General features: G+C 38.0%; 1 protein-coding gene across 2 annotated transcripts in view; it reads right to left on the bottom strand.

The window, feature by feature from the left end:
* The window catches only part of SHPRH (SNF2 histone linker PHD RING helicase), a 66,448-nt gene that overhangs the window by 38,664 nt on the left and 1,918 nt on the right, over positions 1-25,866 (bottom strand). For both annotated transcript variants that reach the window (XM_070417846.1, XM_070417847.1), the window contains exons 2-15: positions 25,410-25,475; positions 21,736-22,408; positions 17,559-17,688; positions 15,223-15,441; positions 14,688-14,766; positions 13,630-13,780; positions 12,162-12,267; positions 11,283-11,539; positions 9,205-9,864; positions 7,156-7,407; positions 6,221-6,299; positions 4,267-4,430; positions 3,900-4,156; positions 2,608-2,729 (exon numbers count right to left, since the gene is read on the bottom strand). In XM_070417846.1, coding sequence (XP_070273947.1) covers positions 2,608-2,729; positions 3,900-4,156; positions 4,267-4,430; positions 6,221-6,299; positions 7,156-7,407; positions 9,205-9,864; positions 11,283-11,539; positions 12,162-12,267; positions 13,630-13,780; positions 14,688-14,766; positions 15,223-15,441; positions 17,559-17,688; positions 21,736-22,374 — 3,115 coding nt within the window. In that variant the 5' untranslated portion in view covers positions 22,375-22,408; positions 25,410-25,475. The remainder of the gene's footprint in view (positions 1-2,607; positions 2,730-3,899; positions 4,157-4,266; positions 4,431-6,220; positions 6,300-7,155; positions 7,408-9,204; positions 9,865-11,282; positions 11,540-12,161; positions 12,268-13,629; positions 13,781-14,687; positions 14,767-15,222; positions 15,442-17,558; positions 17,689-21,735; positions 22,409-25,409; positions 25,476-25,866) is intronic.

The following is a 25,866-nucleotide window of genomic DNA, read 5'->3' on the forward strand; positions in this document are numbered from 1 at the left end:
ATATCCTTTACTAATGGACTTTCTGATAGGAATTTCTCTTAACAATCAGCAATACTTTCCATCCACAGAAGACCAAGAACTACAGTGGGAATGCAGTGGAAACTATCTGAAGAGAGAAGTGATGTACTCATCTAATGCTACAACATGGTATTTGCTACACAGGAACCAACTATATGCTGATCTTGCCAGAGTATTAGTTTTTGGAAATGATCAGATGAAAACACCTTTTTCCCAATGTTCCTATCATATATAACCTCACAGTAAGGAAAGGAAGACAATAAATCTGAAAAGGAGACTAAAAAATTGGACAAGTCAAGAAATTCATTAACTGTCTCAGGTTCTGTAATAACAATGTAGAATAAAATCAGAAATGCAGTTTTAGAATCTAGAGGTGAAATCTGAATGTTATTTTTAATACTGTGACAACCTAAAAGTAATAAACTACTCCATTTTAGAAATTTTGATGGTGAGGTTCAACCTACTATAGATAGCATAATACTGAGGTTTATAAACGTCTATTTGATAAAGAAATAGAAGTAATATAATACAAACATTAAATATTTGGTTTGAAATTCAAAGATACAGGGCAAATTCTCTGCTACTTATTAGGTATAATCTTGAGAAAAAACCTAAGTCTTCTGAATTCCAGTTTTCTCATACAAAATAGGGATGAAAATATCTCAATCATTGCTAATTATGAAGAAAAAATGAAATATATACATGAAATTGTTATGTATAATATAAAATGGTTGTAGAAATATGACCATTCTTCAGATATGATGCTGGATTTAGTGAGCCAAATATTTTACTTTATTTAACTTATTTTTTTACTTATTTTTACTGACTTTAGAGGAAGGGGGGAGAGAGAGGTAGAGATAGAGATAAACATTGATATGAGAGAGAAACATCGATCAGTTGTATCCTGCATACACCCTGACCAGAGATAGAACTTGCAAGTTGGGCATGCACCCTGACAGGGAATAAAATCCACTATCTTTTGGTGTATGGGATGATGCTCCAACCAACTGAGCCATACTGGCCAGGATGACCAAAATATCTAAATAGTATATTTATTATCATGTATTTTAAAGACCAAGCACACATATTTTTCATCTGTGATAGTCATAATTATTCCACTCCATTGATTTGGGACTGAAAGAAACTGGCATTAAATATAATATATAATTTTCCAACTTTTGCCTGATTATTTCTAAGTCAAAATAATCAAAAGTTTAATTAGAAAATAATTTCTATTAAAAAGTTTCCTGACTTAGTTGTTCACTTTGAATTATAAAGCACAGACCATTTTAGATTTTAGACTGAAGCCTGGAGTGCTACACAATCACAGGCACACTGAGCAACTGAGATGGCAATGATGATGAGGGTGATTAGAGAAAATCCAAACTTGCTAGCTAAACTGCATGTTTCCTGGGGAATGTCTAAAGGGAAGATTTGCTCACAAAGGCACATACGTTATTCTTAGTTTATCAAGTGTATGTAATAATATGTCTTTTTCTCCTATTACTAGTTATTAATACAATTTGCACTGTGAGCAGGTAAAAATTTGAGGTCACTTCATATTACCATAATCAATAACATCATTCCTTACCTATATGTTTGTATAAAGTTTTCAATGTGCTTTCACACTGCACCTTAAGAACAATACTTCAAGGCACATGGTATTAGCTATACTTTGTTGGCAAGGAAACAGATTCAGAAACCTTGAATAATATACTCAAGTTCACAGGACTACAACTATAGCAAATAAGAAGCCTCATCTTTTTCAGTTCTTGCTTAGAATTACTTCTACTTAGCACCTGTGAGTCTTTCTAACTCTACCCAAGTATCCAGGATTATAAGAGACACTTTCTGTTCTGGTTCTGTTATGCTGAAGAATTAATAACTAATGATAGGCCACTCCATTTAAAGAGGCTGAGAACATTGCCTTGTATTCCACAAAAGCACAAGTTTTTCTGGGCAACTGATTTTTTTAAAGTCTTATAAGGTAAAAGAGAATAATGATAAATTTTCTCCATGACTATATACCCAAGTAGACTAATGGATTGGAAATCTTTGTGGGATGGGAAGGTTGAAGGAACTGAAATTTACCATGAAATGCCTTTCTAACTCTAAATATCTTTCCAGCTCTAAAACTATAATAATGAGTTAGTTAACTTCACAGATTTTGTGAGGAATGTAGAAATAAAAATTTTCCAACTACTTAAAACTATATATTATTTCACCATTATGAAATACTTAAATGCCTTTAAGGACTATATTTTATTTAGTTTTGGGGAGAATTAAATAAAATTTTCTAAACTAAAGTTATTAGAGGAGGTTTTAAAAGTAACTTTTAAAAGGCTACGTTTATATCAGTACTTTCCTCATTACTACTAGAAAGGCCCTAAGCATCACTACAGTTTATTATAAAGGCTACAAAACTATATAATTTCTTATTGTATTACAAATGCAATAAGAGATTGAAGTAGTTATTGAAAAGAACACTCAATGATTCATTCAAGTTGCAAAAAGATAACACTTGAGTTCAGACAGAGAGAAAAGTTATCATGAAGAAGAGTGAGAGATAACAAAGCAATCACCTTCTACCTTTAATGATGTGGATGCCTGCTAAGCCATTGAGAGCACAAACTAGTTGCCGATGTGCTTCTTCACATTCAGTTCCACATTTCTTCTGCAGTGATGTCAGAAGCTCTTCCATTGTCATGGTGCTACAAGAAGAGGCAGACTGCTTAGAACGTGAAAGAAAATCCTAAGTGAGAGTATTATTATATCGCATAAGATCATCAGATGCTTACAGAGTCTTTGTGAAATCTTCAGCATCTTTCTCTTCACCTCCATTTTTATCACTATCACTTTTAACTTACTTACAGTTGTCCCCACTTGTCCGTGGGGATACATTAAAAGACCCGCAGAAGATGCCTGAAACTAGAGAGAGTACCCAACTCTATAAACTAAAAAAATATAAAAACAAATACCTTTTATATCTGGAGTGAAGCAAAAACAAAACAACAAAACTCTCCACAAGAGTCCTAATTTGAAAAGAGATGTTAAAAATCATAAAAATAATTTGAAGATGTGATTCTTTTCCACAAATGAAGTTTCATACCAAAGAAAATGACCACCCTGCTAAAATAATTGACAGCTCAGTGATAAGGACATGAAACTGTGGGCTAGGAAGCTAATTGCTTAAATATTGTGTATTATTACTATACCAGAGGCCCGGTGCATGGATCCGTGTACTGGTGGGGTCCCTATGGCATGGCCTGCGGGGATCAGCTGAAACTGGCAGTCTAAGGCCACCTGTCGCTCCTGCTCATCCCGGTCCCGCTGTGCCTGCTGCGGGCTCACACCCAGTCAGTCCCGATCGGGAGAGGCTTGTGCCGCTGCAGTGGCGCTTGCCAGCCATGAGCCCTGTGTCTGGTGCCCGGTGGTCAGTGTATGTCATAGCGACTTTGACTGGTTGTTCGATCATTAGGTTGCTTAGGCTTTTATATATATAGACTAGAGGTCCAGTGCATGGATTCGTGCACTGGTGGGATCCCTCGGCCTGTGACCTCTCGCAACCCAGGACCCCTAGTGAGATGTCAGAGAGCCGGTTTTGGTCCGATCCCCGCAGGCCAGGCAGAGGGACCCCACTGGTGCATGAATACGTGTACCGGGCCTCTAGTATGCATATAAGATCTTTGGTTAATCTCTCCCTGCCCTTCCCGTCCCCGCTTCCCTGTGACATTCATCAATCTGTTCCATGTTTCCATGCCTGTGCGTTGAGTGTCTGCCCCCTAGTGGTCAGTGTGCGTCATAGCTATCGGTCGAACGATCACTTAGGCTTTTATATATATAAATTCTCAGTTGTAATGGGAGGAAACTGATAATGAAACCTTTTTTGGAGTGGCAGGAACTCTCCGCGAACAGCCTGCGGGTGGCAGCAGGCCTGCCGGAGCCTCAGCAGTGGGTACAGGATGGAGGTGACAGTCCTTCGGTCCAGGCTGCTGAGCTTCAGAGCCCAGTCAGAAATCTTCCTGAGTTTGACTACGGCATCCTGGCAGCACACCTCATGCTGACGGTGATAGAAATGTCTTTCCACTGGAGAAAAGTGGAGCCAGTGGGTTTCTTCTGTCTGAGGAGGTATCTGAATCTGTAGAGAGAGAGAGGAAAAAAAAAAAATTTCACCTGGAAATTTAACTGTTCATTCCATCTCTTTTTTTTTTCCTTTTAATACCCTTAATAAAAACTTATTGTACTGACTTGGTCAATCACATCTTTCTTTGCAGACCTCCACAGAATCTTGGCAATAAAGCTGTAGAGGGGCTGAGGATTCTTCCTGCAGTAAGGGTGGTAGAGAAGTCGAACCCACCAGTGCTTGACACAGAAAGGTTCAACACCAAGAAAGACCACTAGCCCGAAAAGATCTGAAAAGACAAAAAGAACAGAGCACGCTGAGAATAACTGCTTCTGTATTTCTTCATTGCAGTTGTTAGAAACTGCCCAAATTGTGGGTGTCACAACTGCACGAGTATTACCAGCAGCCAGTGGGTAGAAGCTAAATATCCTTAAAGGCAGAGGACAGCTGCCAACGAAAAAGAATTATCTGGCCCAAAATGTCAATGAAGCAAAGGTTGAAAAATGCTGGTCTAACACACACAAAAAAACAAATGAGACTTCCACTTTCAAATACAACATAGTAAATCATGGCAGGCTAACACTCCCACTGTAACAACTACAACAAGAATAGACACCACAAGAATCAGAGTTTTAAATAAATCAAAGAGAGGAAGAAAAGAGCAAGGAAAAAAACCCTAAAATTCCAGAAACTTTTGGGTGTGATTTTCTTGACTGTGAAAATAGATTCATGGGTATATACGTATATTTAAAATTCCCAAATTTTACATGTTAAATATTTACAGCTTTATTTTTTGTCATTTACTCCTTAATGAACCTGTTTTTAAAAACATTACTCAAGAATTTGCTGAATGGTGACAAGCGCTCAAAACATCTGCCAACACCTCACATATCCAAAGTAACCTACCCAGAAAACAGGAATTTTTGCTTATACTCTTTTAACATTAAAATCAGAAAAAAGTAACTCTTAGAGTCTTTTTCTTTTTTCAGTACCTCTCAGCTAACTTTTGAGATGAATGAGATCTTAGTAACACCTAAATAGCTACAATTTGGGCAGTTTCCAAATGTAAGCGCAGACCACTAAATCTGGCCCTTTAGTTATCCTGATATTATTCTATAAATATATACTTTAATATAACTTACTAAAATTATACAAATATTTAAGTATGTACTTGTAAAATCTCCCTAGATGATGTTTTTCTTCCTAAAAACAATTATCAGAAAGCAGACTGTTTTTAGGTCACAATAATGAATGTTGATATTTTTATTTTAGCAGAGTGATAAGTTGTCTTGATGAAAACAAACAATATACAATAACTTGAATTTTCAGTGAGATAAGTTTTGAGGATGAATATTTGCCACAGGACTCCAAGAATATTTATATTTTACAATTTAACAACATTTTAATGACAGCTTTTAGGGAACTTCTTATGTAGAACAACTTTAAACTTTTAGTTTTAAATATTCACAACTTGAATAAAAGTTTCAAAAATGCAATGTCTGCTCTTTGGAAAAACTAAGTTACATAAATGAGTATGTAGTAGAAGCATGAGTTCTACTGTGTCGGGGGAGAGAGAGGAGAACTAGACACAAGCTAAAAGTCCAAGAGGAGAAACAGTTGAAGGGATAATGGCATAACCACATGGTGTGATATTATACAGCTATTAATATTTTATTACTTTTACAATTAGTAAAATTATAATGAATTCAGGCAATAAAAATTATGGTCCTATTTTTACAGCCAATTAAAATGAATTCTCTCTCGTCGGGTTCTTTGTGTTTTCTATCTACTACTTTGGAACTTTGAGTTCAATTTGGACCTTATCTCCACTGTGCAGGCATGTGCAATGACTATTCAACTTAGTACAATGGGAATACTCACTATGTATCTGTCCTCATATCTATAATCAAAAATTATCCAATTCCATTAAAAAAGATAAATGCTTATAACTATAGGAGTCAAATATAAATACATATATAATCACTTAAGTAAGGATTTCAGCAAAGGTTAAAATAATACTTTCTCTTCAAAAATTAAGCTTTTCAAATATATGCAGTATGTGAGAAAACCATATATTACCCTCCAGTCCTCTCTGTACTGGAGTACCACTGATGCACCAGCGATTAATCCCACTCAAGCGCTGAGCCATTTCTGCAGCCTGATGAGAGAGAAATATGGAATAAAAAAGAAAAGAAAAAATAACCACAGGAAAAATGCAGAAGTCAGGAATGTTGATTCATGAAAACAGCCCATGGAAATCTACACTTTGGGTCAGAGGCACTTGCTTCTATTTAGTAGTTACCATACTCCATGTTGACTGTCCTAGTCAATGGGCCAACTTATAATATAGTGGTTCTCATTAGCAGGATGCCACGTATCCCTGTCTACCCCCGCCCCCCCCCCCGCCCCCCCTGCCCAAGGAAGGGTAGTTCAATTATATGTAGAATGAAAAGGCTCCCTGAATGCCTGATACATCCTCACCCCATCCTGCAGTGAATCACTGTACTAAGAGATGTGATTCAAAAATTCAGGTTACAGGTTGGCCAAAGACAGGAATAAAGACATGTGACAAAGGATGAATCAAAATTCTATCTTCTAAAGTAGCATTTCCATTGCCATCTGGTCTCTCTGATAAAAAACTACCAAAGTCAACTTTGGTACAAAGCAATCAGAGCCTATATGATAAGCTTTCCACTTAGCAGAAATGCTTACAAAAGTCTCTAAATACAGTTTAGTTTTATCCTCATCACACATAAACTGCCATCTTATTCAAATATACATGGGCACTGCATACAGAGCAATGATTCAGAGTACTGAAAAATTCCTAAGGGTTATGCAGTTCACAGCATAAAAACAAATGTAAGAGTATTTAACAGCAAACTTCTGGCTAATATCAACACTGTGGTTGATTAATTACATTTAAATTATTAAATTTTCTATGGACAGCTTCTCCCAACCCCTTCCCCTGTCCCCATCTCTTCCTCAGCTCTCAAAAAATCTGCAGAAACTCTCACTTTTACAGCAGGACATTCAACCATCTGAGCTTCATCAAGGCAGATCCTCCACCATTCCACAGCTACCAAGGGGCTTGGAATAGCCATATAGCGCTTCTGGTTCCGTAAGCGACGTCCATCCTCACTATTGCTGTGTGGGATATCTACATAATTTAGCTCTGAACGAAGGACATCATAGGTAATGATAACTATATCCTGTTCTGCCAAAAAATGAGGCTGTAAAAAGCCATCTTTCTTCACTCCTTGATATACCTAGGAAATAACCAGCACAGACAGTTAGTTGCAGAAGAGCTCTTCAAAGGTCATTGAAATAATCATTTATGTATCTCTTACAGAGCCCTTTCTCCATGTTTAGCACCAACCATGCTTTGAGATACCTTCCATACCTGTCAAGAGAAAGACACATTTTAGTGTGGAAGACTAATAATAGGAGCAAAGTGAAAGGAACTGTAACAGAAGTAAATGCAATAGCATCACAGTGGAAGGACCAACTCCAAGGCTGGAAAGGTAAATTCAGAGAGGAGTTAAAAGTTTAGGTGGATCTTGAAGAACATTTAGGAGTTCTCAAGGGGAAGGACAGGAGAAAAGGACATGACATATAGGTAGGTAGGCAGATGGAATCAACATTTGCAAAAAAAGCACAATGATACAAAAAACTAGGAAAGTAAGGGCTATTATTTACTGAACGCTTTTTATATTTCAGACACTGTGCTAAGCTTTATCTACCTTCAACAACAATCCTGTTAGAGGCTGTTATCATTCCTATCGCACATGTAAGAAACATGAAGTAACTTGCTCAAAACTGGTAGAGCCAAGCCCTAGTCTGTTTGGTCAGTGGTTAGTGTCGGGCCTCCCTGGACTGAAGTGTCTGGGGTTCAATTCCGGTCAAGGGCACAAACCTCGGTTGCAAGCTCGATGCCCATTCCAGTTGGGGCACATGTGGGAGGCAATCAATCGATGTGTCTCTCTCACATTGATTTTTTTTTTCTCTCTCTGTCTCTCCCGCTCTGTTCCACTCTGTCTAAAAATCAAAACTCAGAGGGAAGGCAGGGGAGGGTGGGAGGGAGGGGGAGAGATCAACCAAAGGACTTGTATGCATGCATATAAGCATAACCAATGAACACAGACACTAAGGGGGTGAGGCCATGAGCTGGGGGGATGGGTGGAGGTAATGGGGGGTGAAGGACACATATGTAATACCTTAATAAAGAAAATTTAAAAAAAATAAAAAATAAAATAAAAAGTATATAAAAAAATCAATAGGAAAAAAAATATCCTCGGGTGAGGATTAACAAAAAAATAAACAAAAATAAACTGGTAGAGCCAAGATTCAAACTAAGGTCTGTTTACCCCACAGAACAGAGCTGTTCAATCACAAAGATGGCATTTTGCTTATTACTCTCTCCATGCCTATGAAAGTGGCAGAAATACAGAAAACCTACAATAACATCTGAATGGGAAGAAGCACTGAGTGAAAAAGAACATTAACATTAGTAAACAATGACACTGAATGAACACACACTACATGTCAGCACTTTATCAAATTATCTTTCCCAGTAAGTCTGTGAGGAGATACTATTTTCAGAACTTAGCACAATTCCTGGCATAAAATAGGTGCTTGATAAATATTTGGTAAATGAGTAAATTCTTACTTTATAGATAAGGTAACTGAGGCTTCAGAGGATGATTCTGGAGCTATGAAGTGGTGGATCAGACAAGTAGCTACTATCATACAATGCTGTTTTTGAACTGCATTCCTCTCTGAATATAAATGCTTATATAAAGACTTTCATTTACATGATAAAGAATTTGTTCAAAAGCTTTCATATCTTTCTCCTCAAATTCTTTAACTTCTTAACTTCTAATGTGAGAAAAAAATAGTCTATCATTCTATTTAATGACCTCAATTTCTTCCTCAAGTTCTGATTTACTATTATCTCATTACGTTATTTTTTGGATAAACAACTAAGTGACAAAAATTATAAAAACTATCATAAAGAAGCAAAATTTACACTTTTCTATCCCTTTAAGGAGCCCAAATTGCCTTACCAAAACTCGAAGAGATGATGATCTCACATGCCTATTGATTTCATCCACCCACTGATGACATATGGAACTGGGTGAGATGATCAGAGTTGCTCTAGTTGATACTGGCTCCATTGCAACAAGGCAGTGGGGGCAATAGAAAGGCTTAATCTTCAGATTCTTCTCTTCATAATTCACACATTTTGCATGTTGCCACAGGTGGCATTTCAGGCACTGAACACGAGGCTTACGGTCAATATGGTCAAGTTCACCACATATGCACTCAAAGCGATAATCAGACGAATTATAGGGACTCATAATATTAGAATGTGGCACATCACCACCAGCAGGGTTTAGAGATTCAGCTTGGGTCTCTGCTGCATCTTCTTGCTGGACTTCAAAGACACAGGTACTTGTGGATGTGGTAACATCAGTGATTCCAGAGTCACTGGTCACTGGATCATGATCTTGTAAACTGAGATTGATGTCAGGTTGACTTTGTTCCTTTTTTGTGGATGGAACAGGCTTTTTTCTCATTTTACTACGATTTCTCCTGGGCTTATAGTAATAATAGTAAGGATCATCATCATCATCAGAGGTGTTTGATGGCAAGTATTCAGAATCTGTGTCCTTGCTCAATGACTTTCTGGATTCTTTCTGAATTTTCCTCGGACTCCATACTGCCTATGAAAAACATTAATTTATTTCAACAAGCTACATTTCTGAAATTAAATTTCCAACTTTGTTGATGGGCTTTACATAAAAATTCTGCTACTGTTTTTCCTGAAGAGAATTACTCCTGATCAGTGACTTTCAATTTGCCCTTTCTAAAAAGCCTCCCCATAGTCTGCAGGTCTAAAAAAAAGGCATACTGCATAAGAAGATATGGAGAAAATAAAAATTAGGAAGATAAAAGGAGCTACTCATACTTTGGTATTAACCTCTTGTAATTTATAGTCTGCCTAAATCAATAAAAGACTAGTAGTTTATAATACATAAATATATAAATGAGGGCGATTATAAAAATTACAAGTACTAAAATATAGCATTTAAAGAAAGTGAAAAGATAACTTACTAGTTATTGCATTTAGCAAACGACGCCCTTCTTTCTCCTTTCTACCTGTGTTCCCTCCTGCAATTATTTATTGAATGTCAATTCTGTTTGATGTTGGGGATATAATTTGAGGACTATTTAGCCCCTGCTTTCAAAGGGGTATGTTGGAAAGAGAGAACATAAGACGATGATGCTACAGGAATGTGTAAGAGGGCTGTACTGAGAGGGGCTGTGATGAGAAGGCAGGTGCCAGCAACAGCTTCCTTGAAGGGAGGTCAGAGCCAAGGTTGAACAGAGGAGTTGGGACGCTTAACACGGAATGAATGGTATCAATTGAAGGAGATTTTCTTGTTTTGGTGATAGAAGAATTAGTAAAAGCCAGGAGTTCATTGTAGTCTTCTACCCTGGCTGGGGAAAAACTGTTGAGACTCCCTACTTGAGGAAATGAACTTATTTATCTGTGTTTTTCATAGTAGCCAAGCTGGGAGCTCCACAGTTGGACTTGCTGTCATTAGTCTTTCCTCGATTTATGTTTACAAATTCGTAACTATTTTCTTAAAAGCAAATTGAAATTAATAGCCCCAAAGAAGCAGTTTTATTACAAAATGCAAACATTTTATAAGATGATGAACATGGGAAAAGGAAGATTATATAAAAGATTCAAAATGTATATAAAGAGCTATGCAAATATAAGGTATCATTAACATTTTTAATATATGGAACAAACTTTTAAACTGCTGACAACAGTACAAGAATAGAGAAGTTAAATTTTATAATATGCTTAACCAACTAATTTTATAATTCATGCAATAAATACTTGAATACTTGCTTATAGGCCAAGCAGGGTTTAATGGTAACCAAAATAAAGTTTCTATTCTGATGGAACATATATTCAGGAAGTAGAAAAAACATAAGTCATAGCCATAAGTGATGTTCCTAACCAGACTGTTATTTATCTTCAGATGGTAAAAGCTTCAGTGTCAAGGTGGGATCCATCAGTTCATTCTGTGAGGCATCACATATAGCTACTTAGTAAGTGCTCTGTTACCTGCTTTTTGGTTTTATCATATATATCCTCTTCCTTGTAATTCTTCCCCAATGTAAAAGTCCCAGAAAAACCATGGCCTTTGATCTGTTTCACAAGACCTTCGAAAATTAAACATTTCAGCATCCGTTTCAGAAGACTCTTGTTGCGATGAACATCATATCTATATATAGAACTGACATACTTATAGATGGAAAGGATGGAAACTCCCTTTTTTCCATTCATTTCTTTCACAGCTGTCAGGATCATCACACGTGTAGCTAAATGTAAAAGGATATGCTAACTCAGTCAAAATAATTAAAATTAAAAGAAAATAAAAATCAGTTCATTTTAATGTTCATTGAGAAACAAGTTAATAAAAAATAAAGCAAAGATTTACTGAAGGTATGTTGTCTCTATATTGTCATTTTGAAGACTATATAATAAAAATTTATCTCAACACATTAATAATTACTGTAATGGATATAATTTAAGAAAGCATTATTTGTGAGTTTATTATTCTTACAAAGCAAGTATCATTTAAAATTATTTTAAAGACCCTCTCACAATTATCTATGTATGCTATTATGAGTAAGAGAAACATTCATTTGTTAGCAGAAATTGAGGTAGCTATGCTTGAGAATAAACAAAGCCTGGTTTAAATTGTAAGCTTAAAAAATTTAAATATAATATTGAGCAAGAATTACCTGGGCCAAGTTAAAAAAAACCAAGAATTTATTTTGTTAGGATACTTTGACTTATAATTAAACCTATTTATTCACAGTATAAACAACCATAAACACAATTATTCGTAACAATGTCAAGATATCTCCATACGAGGATTACAAGAGCTAGAACAGAAAACTGTAAAAAGATATTTTCTTTGAGAGATTTCATACTTACGGGGGCACTGAACTTTTTCTTTTGGTTCAATTTCCATAATCTGAGTTTCTGTGTTTTTTACTTGTCCTCCAGAATGTGATGGAATGAAATAATTGACCACTTTTCCCTGATATAAACAACATTCAGTAGTCAAATAGGGTTTTGCTTTCAGAATTCTGAGTTGCTTATTAATATTAACCTTCCTTCTATTAAGGAGATGCAAAAGAGTTGTAAAAAGTTATAAAAAGGCTAAATGTGCTATTCATACCTACAAACATTTTTTTGTTTCAGGGCTTACAGCTAGCTAACACTTTTACAAACTGTGCAAACTATATATTACCTTAAATTATTTAAATATTAAGTGTGGGACTTCTGCAATTAACTTTTTATTATTATTATATTTTTATTGATTTCAGAGAGGAAGGGAGAGGGAAAGAGAGATAGAAACATCAATGATGAGAGAGAATCATTGATTGGTTGCCTCCTGCAAGCCCCCTACCAGGGACCAATCCCGCAACCCGGACCTGTGCCCTTGACCGGAATTGAACCCAGGACCCTTCAGTCCAAAGGCCAATACTCTATCCAATGAGCCAAACCGGCTAGGGCTGCAATTAACTTTTTAAGGCTTGTTTAAATACAGAATTAACCCATTTAATTTATAATAATACTAAAAATAACTTAGAATTAAAATATCTAATGAGAAGAAAATGCCAAAAAGAAATTACTGATACTTAAAACTGCATACTCCAATTTCTTTTTCTACAAAGGAAATAGCTATTTTCTACTGTCTACTCAAACCTGAAGGCCCAACATTGCAAATCGGACCCTATCAAAATATCATATTATCACTAAGTTTGTGAACATGGTGGTGGGTCTTACAGCTAATTACAGTTATATCTTTAATTAGTGGGCTCATTTCAGCAAATTTAATTTTAGATTTAATTAGGGAAAAATATGAACTCTATTTCCTCAGTGGAACAGTTTTAAAACTCTAAAATTTACATTTTGATACACAATTATATATTTGGAACAAGGATTTCCAGTTTATTTCATCTAGCGCTCTAATTAATAAGCTATGTATCCTTTAAAAAGTTCTCATTATTACATTTTTTATTTACATATCTGATATTTGTGCAATTTAAAAAGAAACAATTCTCAAAAATATTTATTGGTACTATGGAGACTTGAAATAGTGACAAAACATTTGAGGAAGTAATATATTTTCCTAAGGGCGTTTCTCTTACAACTAAAAGCAAGTTTGGTGAGAGAATATCCCTCTTCCTAGTTGGCCAACATCACTTAAGACAACCCTGCCAGGGCAGAAATATCCCATTCTCTGTGCCCACTTGAAGGTAACTAATAGCTAATATAAGTCATCAGCTGCAGCCTAAATTGCAAGGGTTGACTTAAATACCAAGCAAATCTTCGACCTATGATGATTTATGAGAACATATGTCCCCTGATTTCCCAAGCCCTACAGTACTCCTACCTCAGGAAGAGTCAGAGCATCTTGTTTGACATCCTGTCGAATGTGTGTCAGAATCAGAGCCAAAACCTCCACTGTCTTTCCGAGACCCATCTCATCTGCTAAGATTCCACCAAACAACTGTGGCCCAGCACTTGGGTACTCACGGATGATGCTAACAGAGAAGAAACAAGAAAAATACACCATAGGAATACAATTAAAATTATACTGTCCCTAAAGAGAACTAGAAGAAATGCATAAAGTCTAACTTTTAAAACTACATTTTAGGGTGAAACAATTCAAATCCCTATTTCTAGAGTATAAGACTGTGACAATCAAAAACTGCCTGAGCTGACAACTAAGACTGCAGAAACAAGAGTGGTCTTGGTAAACAACCATCATTTTTTCTCTTCTAAAATAAAAGGAAGCATGTCTGCCTTCTTTGAGACCTTTATGAATTTGGAAATAAAAAAATAAGGGCAATAACTACTGACTCACTAATCATATTTAAGGATTCCTGTAATTTTTATAATAGACTTTGAAAAATTTAATGAAAAATATAAATACTGACCCATAATTGAATGAGATATTTTCTTAGAATTATAATCTATTTATTTTTTTAAATATATATTTTATTGATTTTTTACAGAGAGGAAGGGAGAGGGATAGAGAGTTAGAAATATCGATGAGAGAGAGAGACATCGATCAGCTGCCTCCTGCACATTCCCTACTGGGGATGTGTCCGCAACCAAGGTACATGCCCTTGACTGGAATCAAACCTGGGACCCTTGAGTCCACAGGCCGACGCTCTATCCACTGAGCCAAACCGATTAGGGCAATTATAATCTCTTTAAATATCAATGACTAAGCATCTTAAGTCTCTTGTATAACATTCATTTACTGAAAAATGACAAGTGCTATTAATTCTATGTCTATCTTATCTATAAAAATGACTAATGAGACTTTAACTTAGTATTCCTTCTTGAGGTACTGCCAAGGCTCAAGATATATATTACCAAACTCATATAGGTTTCATAATATTTATTTTCAATATCAAACACATAAATAAAGTTTTGCCATACCAGCCTGTGTATGGGTTGTAGTAGAGTTTCAAACCCTCAGATGTAACAATCTCTCGCCATAAGAAGTGCAGGGCATTTTCTAAAGAAAAATATAACCATAAAAATAAGCTTCTGTTTGTTTTCTTTTCTGCTAGATAATGACATTAAAAATAAGTTAACAAACTGGATAACCTGGTAAGCCACACACACATGGGAAAAAGGCTAGGATTTCTTTTACTCTTTTCTTCAGATACTATTTTTTAGCTTCCTTTGCTTTGGGCACAACTATTTTTCATATAAGCAAGTGATAAGACAGAAAAACAAAGTACAGAATATAACAGGATTAACAGGAAAAGAAAACTAATACATATAATCAACTCCTACCTACAAATGAATTTCCCTAACTTCAATTTTGAGGCATATCTTAGAAAATAATTTTGTTCATAGTAACACGCATTCTATCCTATCTTTTCAATATGATTTGTTTAATATTAACCTCCCCCCCCCTTATAATTCCTCTTATCAATTTGCCTTTCTGGAAGCATCTTATACTTGCCACTAACGGGAGTACTTCTGAAATGCTCTTGTTGTAGCATCCAATTGACAGCCTCTCTTTGGTAAGGTCTCAACACAGGAATCAATGCAGGATGCTGGACATCCACTTGAATGGACTGTGTTTCTTGCTGATGTGTTTGCTTCACAAAGTGATAGAGCTCATCAATGTCCTGTCCCTCTGGCTCACTCTCTGAATCTTCCTCATCCTCTTCCAACACATCTGTATATCCAATAACAAGGTGCTCAAAACAACCCGATTTACCTTTTATAGTTACAAGCAATTCTTATTTCAAAGACACACCATGCACTCTCTCAACTCAGGATTTAATCAATGTGTTTTGTCACTGGAGGGCCCTACCCTTATTTCTTCATGAATCAAAAATCTACCCATCCATCCTTTAAGATGGTTCAGGTGCTACTTTTACCATGGCATGTTTTTTTCTCCCATGGTTAGAATGATGTTCTCCTGTGTTCATGCAATACCTTTATACTCTGGATAGAGCAATGAATTGCATTTTGTCAGGTAGCGCAACCATGTACATGTGTGTATTTGTCCCTTCTACACTGAACTGTAATGTTCTTTGAGGCAAAGCCTGCCTTTTGTTTTTATAGCTCCTTAGAGCTGGCACATGCTTTGCCCATTGTAGATATTTAATAAACATCTAAGGAACTGAATGTAAATACCTTTTGCAGTTTATAGAAGGACTAGAGGCCCGGTGCACAAAAATTTGTGCACTCGGGGGGGGGGGGGGGGTCCCCCAGCCCGGCCTGTGCCCTCTCGCAGTCTGGGACCACTCGGGAGATAACGACCTGCTGGCTTAGGCCTGCTTCCGGGAGGCAGAGGGCAGGCCCAATCCCTAGGTGCAGCCCCTGGTCAGGCTCAGAGCAGGGCTGATTGGGGAGTTGGGGTGCCGCCCCGTCATGCAGAGAGCAGGGTGGATCGGGAGGTTGCGGGGCCACCCCGTCATGCACAGAGCAGGGCCGATCAGGGGGTTGGGGTGCCGCCACTGTCACACTCGGGGCAGGGCCGATGGAGAGGTTATGGCTCTACCCTGTCACACACAGAGCAGGGCCCGTGGGGGGGGGGGGGTTGGGGTGCCGCACCCTGTCACACACAGAGCAGGGCCGATCAGGGGGTTGGTGCACTGCACCCTGTCAAACAGAGAGCCGCAGGGCAATCAGGGGATTGGGGAGCTCCCCCCTATCAGGCACAGAGCAGGGCAGATAGGGAGGTTGTGGCCCCGCCCCCTGTCACACACAGAGCCGCAGGGCTGATCAGGGGGTTTGGGCGCTGCCCCCCGTCACGCTGATCCCGGTGCCGGGAGGCATATTACCCTTTTACTATATAGAATAGAGGCCTGGTGCACGGGTAGGGGCCGGCTGGTTTGCCCTGAAAGGTGTCCTGGATCAGGGTGGGGGTCCCCACTGGGGTGCCTGGCCAGTCTGGGTGAGGGGCTGAGGGCTGTTTTCCTGAAGCGAGTGACTGAAGCTTCCAACCGCTCCTTGTTTTCTTTTTTTTTTTTTTTTTATTCTGGGCCAGCTTTAGCTCTGAGGCCTCGCTGCTGAAAACATCGATACAATGTTGCTAAAGCCCAGCTGAATGAAAGCCAGTTTCTGGTGTTTTGTTTAGCTTCTTATTTGCAACATAGTACATAGTTTCTTAGAGTTGTAGCTCAGAGGCCGGCCAGTGAGGCGGGAATGTTGGAGTCTGCAGTCACTGCAGCAAGCAAGCCTCCCTGCTCGCTTCCAGCTGCCTGGCTGCTGGCCGCCATCTTGGCTGACAGCTAATTTGCATATACTCACTGATTAGCCAATGAAAATGGTAGCGGTTGTACGCTAATTACCATGTTTCTCTTTTATTAGTGTAGATAATTTATTTCACTTTTATATATTCACATAAAAATATCCACATGAGACATAATGTCTCTATGTCTAATAAGGCAAGAGTTCCCACTGTATATCTTAGTTAAAAAAAGGCATTTGGTAGCACCTATAGCCAATCAGGAGGTAAGTATGTAAGTCAATAATACAAATTTGTAAGAATATCAGATTCATTTTTGGACACAACTGCCATGTGGAAAATTTGTGCCTACTATAACATGAAAAAAAATTTACTATAAGCTAAGCACAGTAAAAAGTAAATAAGGACACAAATTATATTAGTAAAATTATAAAAAAGTATAATTTTGTCAGATAGAGATTTTATGGAGGTTGTTTAATTTTTATTATGGTTTTATTAGTTGTCTTTTCTGGTTGTTATGTAAAGGAGTGTGGCGGGGGGGGGGGGAACCACAACTCTTAAGTAACAGCAATTTTTAAGCTTACTTTAAAAATTACCTGGAATAATAAAATTGTGTAACTTTTCCATCACTTTCTTCATGAGTTGATTGAACTTTTTCATTCTTGAATTTGCATCACTCAAAAAGTCTAGTTTTGCTAGGCCGTCTTCCAAAAGATAAATTCCAACCTACAAAGAATCAACATAGAAATATTTTAAATTGTACTATGCCACTCTTTATGAGGATATTAAAAAAGAACATTTTTTTACTATCATTGTTTTTATTGTATTTGTCTCACAAACACCAAATATCTATCAAATCTCCCTCATCTATTTTCACTTTCAGTAACAAATTCATTCTACAAATGCAATGCTTACTATATGTGGTGCATCCTCCAAGTTGCTAGGAAAAAATACTCCCCTAACTTGACCCAAACCTGGGAAGATGTGATGAGAACACCAATTCTACCTAGCAGGTCAATGATTTCCAACCTTGATGAGCATCAGAGTAATCAGTGAAGTTGGCTAAGAATGAAAATTCTCCCAAAAGATGCTGACACACATGCCAGGAGTTAGATTTGGGTGTCCCTGTTAATAGCTCAAACATTTAAATGTATAGGAAACTGAACTTGATTATGTTTTATACCTTGATTCTGGTAAAGCAATGCAGTAGGAAGCTTTACAGTCGAAAATACTTTAATTTGAATAATGGCACTGGTATTTAGGAGTTAAATAAACAGCAAAATAATTTATTTGTTTTGACCTAAATGTTATTTGCAAAATGGAGAGAAGCCTATATGAGATAGTCCAGATGATACAATTTTAAAACTTCCTAAAGGTAGATACTGATAAGTGCAGCTTCCTTCACTCACCTCTATTATTCTGGATCTGATTCCCTAATCACTGAGATTCTCATGTTCTTTCACTAAAGAACAAGAATCCAACACAGCATTATACAGAAATGGGGTGGCCAAGATTACATTTCATTAACATTTTTACTCTGCCTGTGTTCACTTACAGATTGCTTACTATAGCAGTTAATAATGAGGATTTTTTTCAATAGATGGAGTTACACATATGTTGATATATACGCGATTTGATATGTATCCTATTTTGTTGTATTGACAACAAGCTTCAAAACTTCCTATGTCAAATTTTCTAAAGGTGTTAACATCATAGATATTTTTACGCTTAAAAATGTCCAAATTCATGCCAAAAAAAAAAAAAAAGAAAAGAAAAGAGCATTTGTGGGAAGTTTTAATTCATTACTTTATTTTGAAGAAAAGTGCTGCTGAATACTTTGGGAAGCTTATGGTGAACATGCTCCATCTCAAGATAATTGTGAACGCTGGTTTAAATGCTTTAAAAGTGATGATATTGATGTGAAAGACAAAGAATGTCCAGGTCAACCGAAAAAGTTTGAAGACCAACCATTACAACATTGGATAAAGATGCATGTCAAACTCAAAAACAACTTGCAGAAAGATTAAATGTTGCTCAGCAAACAGTTTCCAATCGTTTACAAGCAATGGGAAAGATTTTAAAGGAAGGAAAATGGGTGCCACATCAATTGGAAATGGAAAACCGAAAAGTCATCAGTAAAATGTTGCTTCAATGGCACGAAAGAAAGTCTTTTTTGCATTGAATTGTGACTGGCGATGAAAAGTGGATTTATTTTGTGAATCCCAAATCACAAAATCATGGGTTGATCCAGGTCAACCATCAACATCCACTGCAAGGCCAAATTGCTTTGGAAAGAAGACAATGCTCTGCGTTTGGTGGGATCAGGAAGGTGTGGTGTATGATGAGCTTCTAAAACCAGGTGAAACCGTTAATACTGATTGCTACCAACAACAAATAATCAATTTGAAACATGCTTTGATCGTGAAACGACCAGAATGTGCCAGAAGACACAGCAAAGTAATTTTGCTTCATGATGGTGCACCATCACACACTTCAAAACCAGTTAAAGACATGTTAAAAGATCTTGTCTGGGAAGTATTAACCCACCCGCTGTATTCACCAGACCTTGCTCCTTCAGATTACCACTTGTTCCGATTGATGGCACATGCACTTTCTGAGCAGCACTTTAAAACATATGAAGAAGGGGAAAATTGGGTCTCTGAACGGTTTGCCTCAAAACAAGAAAAGTTCTATTGGGACGGTATCCACAAATTAACTGAAAGATGGAGGAAATATGTAGCTAGCGATGAACATTACTTTGAATAAAGCACTTTTGATGTTTCTCTTGAAATTATTGTGTTTTCTTTGATTACAAAATCCGCATTATTAACCGATACACCTAGTAAATACTTAAATAGTTATACAAATCAAGGTCAAGTAACACAGAATAGATCAAAACTTGGATTGTAAGGGAGGTGGACAGAACACAGATACAAATCTATAAATTCTTACTTGTTATCATTGAGCCACAATTTTGATACTCACAATCAACAAAGAGAGAGAATGCTTGGTTGCATAAGTTCATTGTCTAGGGAATAATTATAGTTTAACACTTCTAAATTTTCTCATTTCCTATTGTCAGTTCTGAAACTACAAACAGGGCTAAAACGTAACTGCTTTTTAATGTGAGAAATACAAAAGACACAGTTTTCAACTGAACAAAGATAGATTCAACATATTAGAACTTCTTTTCCTTTCAAGTTTTAGCATGAAGGCATGTTGACCTGCTTCAAAGTTTACAAAGTATATTTACTTACATTATCTCACTTGATTCTCAACCCAACTGTATGAAGTAAAAAGAATGGGTATTAATGCCCACTGGTGTGGTTCAGTGGTTGAGCACTGACTCATTAACCAAGGGGTCCCTGGTTCGATTCCCAGTCAAGGTACAGGCCTGGGTTAGGGCTTGATCCCCAGTAGAGGGCATGCACAAGGCAGCTGATCGATGTTTCCCTCACACATCAATGTTCTCTCTATCCCTCTCCCTCTCTCTCTAAAAATCAATAAAAATCTATTTTTTAAAGAAAGAATGGGTAATGTTTATATTTCACACAGAAAAAGGCTGCAATTAGAACATTTAAAGGATTCACATAGTGACTTGGCTACTGAGTAGCAGAGCCTGAAATGAATAATAAATTTATTCATTTATTTACTGAAAATCTCTTTAGTATCAGGCATTTTACTAGGCTGCAAAGATAAAAAACTTTATAGTCTAGTGAGGGAGAAAGATCTAAAATGTAAGTATGCTACAAGTGAGAGAGGCAAAATTAAGCATAGGCATCAGGTGTGATGGGGAAGGCACCTTAACACCATCCATGGAGTTTAAGAAAAGCTCTCCCTATATGAAGTAAACTCTGAGCTAAATATTAAAGAATGACCAAGAATTATCAAAGAAGAGGAAGGGGACAACGCAGGTAGAAGGAACTGCTAAAAAGCAAAGATGTGGAAAGGTGGCAGGAAATGTGCAGGAAACAAACCGATATGGAATTTCTGGGACAAAATGAAAAGTGGAGTGGTAAAAGATAAAGCTGGAGTAGACAAGGGTCTATCAAAGGAAGGACTTATATGCCAGATTATACTTAATTCTGTAGGCAGTAAAGAACAGAATCTCACTTGCATTTCAAATTATACTATTCCAGAGGCAAAATAGATCAAAGAGTTGAAAAGGCAAGCAGGGAAATGGTTAAAGGATTGCTAAGGGAAGAGAAAGAGATAATGAGGACCAAAACAAGTCATTAAGAGTAGAGCTGCAAAGGAGGAATTGGGAAGATCTCATTGAAAAAGTTCAGCCTGAAAATAACCAGCTGTAATATATATATGTATATATTACATATACTATATATAATATACGTATATTACATACACACACACACACACACACACACACACACATATATAATAGTTATTATGAAAGCCCAAAATAAAGTGTACTTTGAAACTTAATGAAAGGTTATTGCTGGCTTAACAGACCTTCCTAGTAAGATAACTTCAAAAAGGACTGCCCAATGCAGAAGCATCTTAAAAGACACCACAGAGCCCTAACCGGTTTGGCTCAGTGGATAGAGCGTCGGCCTGCGGACGCAAGGGTCCCAGGTTCGATTCTGGTCAAGGGCATGTACCTTGGTTGCGGGCACATCCCCAGTGGGGAGTGTGCAGGAGGCAGCTGGTCGATGTTTCTCTCGCATTGATGTTTCTGACTCTCTATTCCTCTCCCTTCCTCTGTAAAAATTCAATACATTAAAAAAAAAAAAAGACACCACAGAAATTGAGTACCTTAATAATGTGATTTCCATCTGGTTTGTGATAAAGTTTTATTCTTCTCTTCTTTTGTAGCCACCCCAAATCCTCTAACATTTCACCACTGAAGGATGATTCTACTCGGGTACCCTTGTCACAAACACTGCTTGGCTTGTTGAGTCCTTTTTCTTGTTTCTCCACATCTATGCATTCTGAATGAACATAGATCAGGAACTGACTGCTTGACTCTGAACTGACCAGTGTAAAACTCCTTTCAGAAAAATTTTCAATTAAACTCTGTTCCGGAAGAAGCTGAAGAGTGAATTCTCCTAGAAGTGCTTTCCAAGAATTATCAAAGTGACAGGGAGAAATCACAATATTCAGCTTTACTGACAAAGGGGAAAAACTGTCACCAATCTCTTCTTTATTGATTGATTTTGAGATGCACACTGACTCTGAACATCTCTTTTTATCTCTGTGAGCCACTTCTTCCTTTAGGCTATCATCTATGATGATGCAGTGAGCAGAAGAGGACTCTGAAGCTGTGCAGGGATGCTCATCATCAGTTAAGGTGACAGGTTCATTCCTTCTGTCCTCATGCATATTCCAACGAAGCTGCTGTTGCTTTTCTTCATCTACTTTCACTGGAGGAGCGCGTTTCCGTCGGTTGCTCATTTTCACTTTTTTTTTTAATGGGTAAACGTGAACTCTAGAAGACAAATGCAACAGTAGGCATTCTGAGAGAGAACTTCAGAGTTAAAGGGCTCCCAGATGAGAAATTCAGCATAAACTAGTAGTCCATATATATAACATGAAATCTTCAGAGGAATACAAAAAGCAGTGAATAATTTTTTTAAGAAGTCAAACACAGCTAATGAACATAATGACCAAAATCTCATGCAGCATATAAATTCTGATGGTTTTAACAGTAATTAATGGATAAATTTAATAATAATTTGTTGAATAAAATAAATTCTAAAAATACACTTAAAGTATATCTCTCAAATATCCTAGAAATGCATATTTAAAGAATTTTAGTAACATGTACACTCATATCATCACTACAGAATTTAAAATTTGTTTTATAATCCCAAAGGGTTAACAAAACTTCACTTGATCCTTACATAGCCTTAAAAATCCCCCAAAATAGATCTTTCAAAAGAGAAAGATAAAAATAGAGAAATATATTTCTTTTTATGAATTAGCAGATAAAAAAGTTAAGAGGGATAGCTGGGCAAGGAATAAGGTGATAATGGCAACCAGGGGAAACGAAGTAGACAAAACAAGAGAACAAAAAAATGTACAGGCACTTGAACTCTATGTAGATGAATGGGTAAAAAAGCTGTGTCCATTCACACAATGAACTACTTACTACTCAGCAGTAAAAAACAAGGAAATATTACCTTTTGCAACAGCATGGATGGACCTAGAGAGTATTATACTAAGTGAAATAAGCTGGTCAGAGAAAGATATGTACCATATGATTTCACTTATTTGTGGAACCTAGTGAAGAAAATAAACTTCACTAGGTTCAGACACAGAGAACAGACTGACACTTGTCAGAGGGGAAGGGATTGGGGACAGGGTGAGAAGGGTGAGGAAATTAAGCAAAGAAAAGAAAAAAAAGACTCCTGGACACAGACAACAGTATGGTGATTGCCAGAGGGAAGAGAGTGGAGGATGGTGGAAGGTAGAAAAGGGTAAAGAAGTGATAAATAGTAATGGAAAACTTGACTTGGAGTGGTAACTCACAATACAATATACAGATGATATACTGTAGCACTGAACCCTATATAATTTTATTAACCAACTAGAGGCCCAGTGCATGAAAATTCGTGCACTGGCGGGTGTGTGTGTGTGTGTGTGTGTGTGTGTGTGTGTGTGTGTGTGTCTCAGCCTGGCCGGCCCCCTCTCACAGTCCGGGAGCCCTCAGGGGATGTCCTACTGACAACTTGGGCCCACTACCCATAGGGAGTGGCCTAAGATGCAGTCTGGCCTCCCTCTGCGGGAGGCGACCCGGCGATCAGGGGAAGGCAACACCTCCATCACGCCTCTGTTGCTGCCAATGCTGGCCATGAGGCTGCCTGAGCTTCAGCCCTCGCAGCCACTGCAGCTTGTCTGAGCCTAGAGCCTTTGCAGCGGCAGCTGCCATCCGCAGCTTGCGTGAGCCTCGGGCTGGCCCTGGGCAGTGGCAGCCGCCATCCGTGGCTTGCCTGAGCCTTGCGCCGGCCCTGGGCAGCGGCAGCCACCATCCGCTCCCCTGATGCATCTCCTAGTCAAGTCCCCACCGGGGACACAGCATCAAGTCCCCGCCCATCCATGTGCACCTCCCAACTCACGCAGCTCCACCCATCTGCATGCACCTGCTGTGCACGCAGCCTCCTGGTGATTGCTTGTTGCGGCGTGAGGGCATGATGACCACATAGACTTTTATTAGTATAGATGTCACCCCAATAAATTCAATTTTTAAAAAAGATTGAAACAGAAAAAACAAACAAAAACTTACTGTTTTGTTTTTTTTTTGAAGGTATGGGAAAAAGGAAAAGAAAGCTTTGCTATCTCAAAAGGGGAAATTGGTCTGAAAGCAGCCTATATGACTTAGGCCTCAAAGTACACTTTTCCCAAGATAGCCAATTACTACATGAAACAGAATAACTTACAGAGGTTAAATCATAAAGCCACAGTGATGGTTGGTGCCTATTTCAACCTATTTCATGTAGCTGGAAAAAAATAAGATGTATAAACAATTAAAAGTTGGTTTCACGTGAAGTTTAAGAAATAGTTTCAACAATTAATTCCGTCCTATATAATAAAACCCCAATATGCAAATCGACCGAACGGCAGAATGACCAGTTGCTATGACGTGCACTGACCACCAGGGGGCAGACAGTCAACGCAAGAGCTGCCCCTTGGTGGTCAGTGTGTTCCCACAGGGGGAGCCAGAAGTCCTGAGCTGGTGAGCACAGTGGTGGTGGCAGGAGCCTCCTGCCTCCGTGGCAGAGCTAAGGACCCCTTGCGGGGGGTGGGGGGGGGGGGGTGGGTGGGGGGGGGGGTTGGACATCCCCCAAGGGGTCCCAGACTGCAAAAGAGTGCAGGATGGGCTGAGTGGGCTGAGGGGACCCCCTCCCCCTCGAATGCACAAATGTCATGCACCGGGCCTCTAGTTTCTGAATAAAGTTCAATCGAGTATTTGCTGAGTGCTCATTATGTACTCAACACTGTGCTATACTTAAGGAGAGAATATAAAAGAAGTATAAGTCAAATCATGATCTTTAATTTAGTACAGATAATAAATTATGTTTTGGTTTCTTCAATCGGAGCACATAGAGCAGACTACACCCATCTCTCCCCACTAAGTCCTCATCCCTAATTACTCTGTTCCAAATCTAGGAGAGAATAAGAAATATGTTTTAAAGAGATAATTAAGAAATACACAGCCCCTGTTTAAAACTACTACAACAACAACAACAACAAAACCATCAAACGGAAAATTTCAGTTGACCAGAAACTCTGAGGAATTCCTAAGGATGATGCACAGAGAATCAGACAAAAGCAAAATGGTGGTGTGAATTAGCACCAAAACATGGGGCATCACCAACAGGGCTTCCATGGGTAATGGTGACAGAGCTGGTAGTAGACCTCAAAGTGGGTCCAGGGCTACAAACACAGATAATAATGGAGCAATAGAGTGGGAATTGGCAGGTCCTTACCTGTCCTCTCCTTCACAAAGGCAAGATAGCTGTGGTGGGGGTATCTATCCTCTGGGGGAACAGTGCCTAAAGTGGAAAGACATCCATTGTTACTGAGTACAGAAGAATATTGTAAGACAATGGACTCTGCCCATAGAGAAATTTCCCCCATTATCAGTGAACAGAATAGACAACTAGGCCAGGCAAGGGCTTCTGAACCTCCCCTTATATAAACTGTACAAGCCAAAAGAATGAAAGTAAAGTAGGAATCTGAACTGCTAAGATAAGCTCACAATCAACCATCAAACATGAAAGGATCTTCAACAGGAAAATAAGTCAACAAAGACAAACTTTTACCCAAGGAAACAGATGAAGCAATCTAAGTAGGACTTTATAATACATACTAGTACAATCAACATCCACAGATCAGTGTGTCTCAAACTCCACTGCACATTAGAATCACCTGAGGAAACTTATA

The sequence above is a fragment of the Myotis yumanensis genome, unplaced genomic scaffold (assembly GCF_028538775.1).
Source record: "Myotis yumanensis isolate MYYU_CA2020_CCGP unplaced genomic scaffold, mMyoYum1.0.hap1 SCAF_6, whole genome shotgun sequence".
Taxonomy (NCBI): Eukaryota; Metazoa; Chordata; class Mammalia; order Chiroptera; family Vespertilionidae; genus Myotis; species Myotis yumanensis.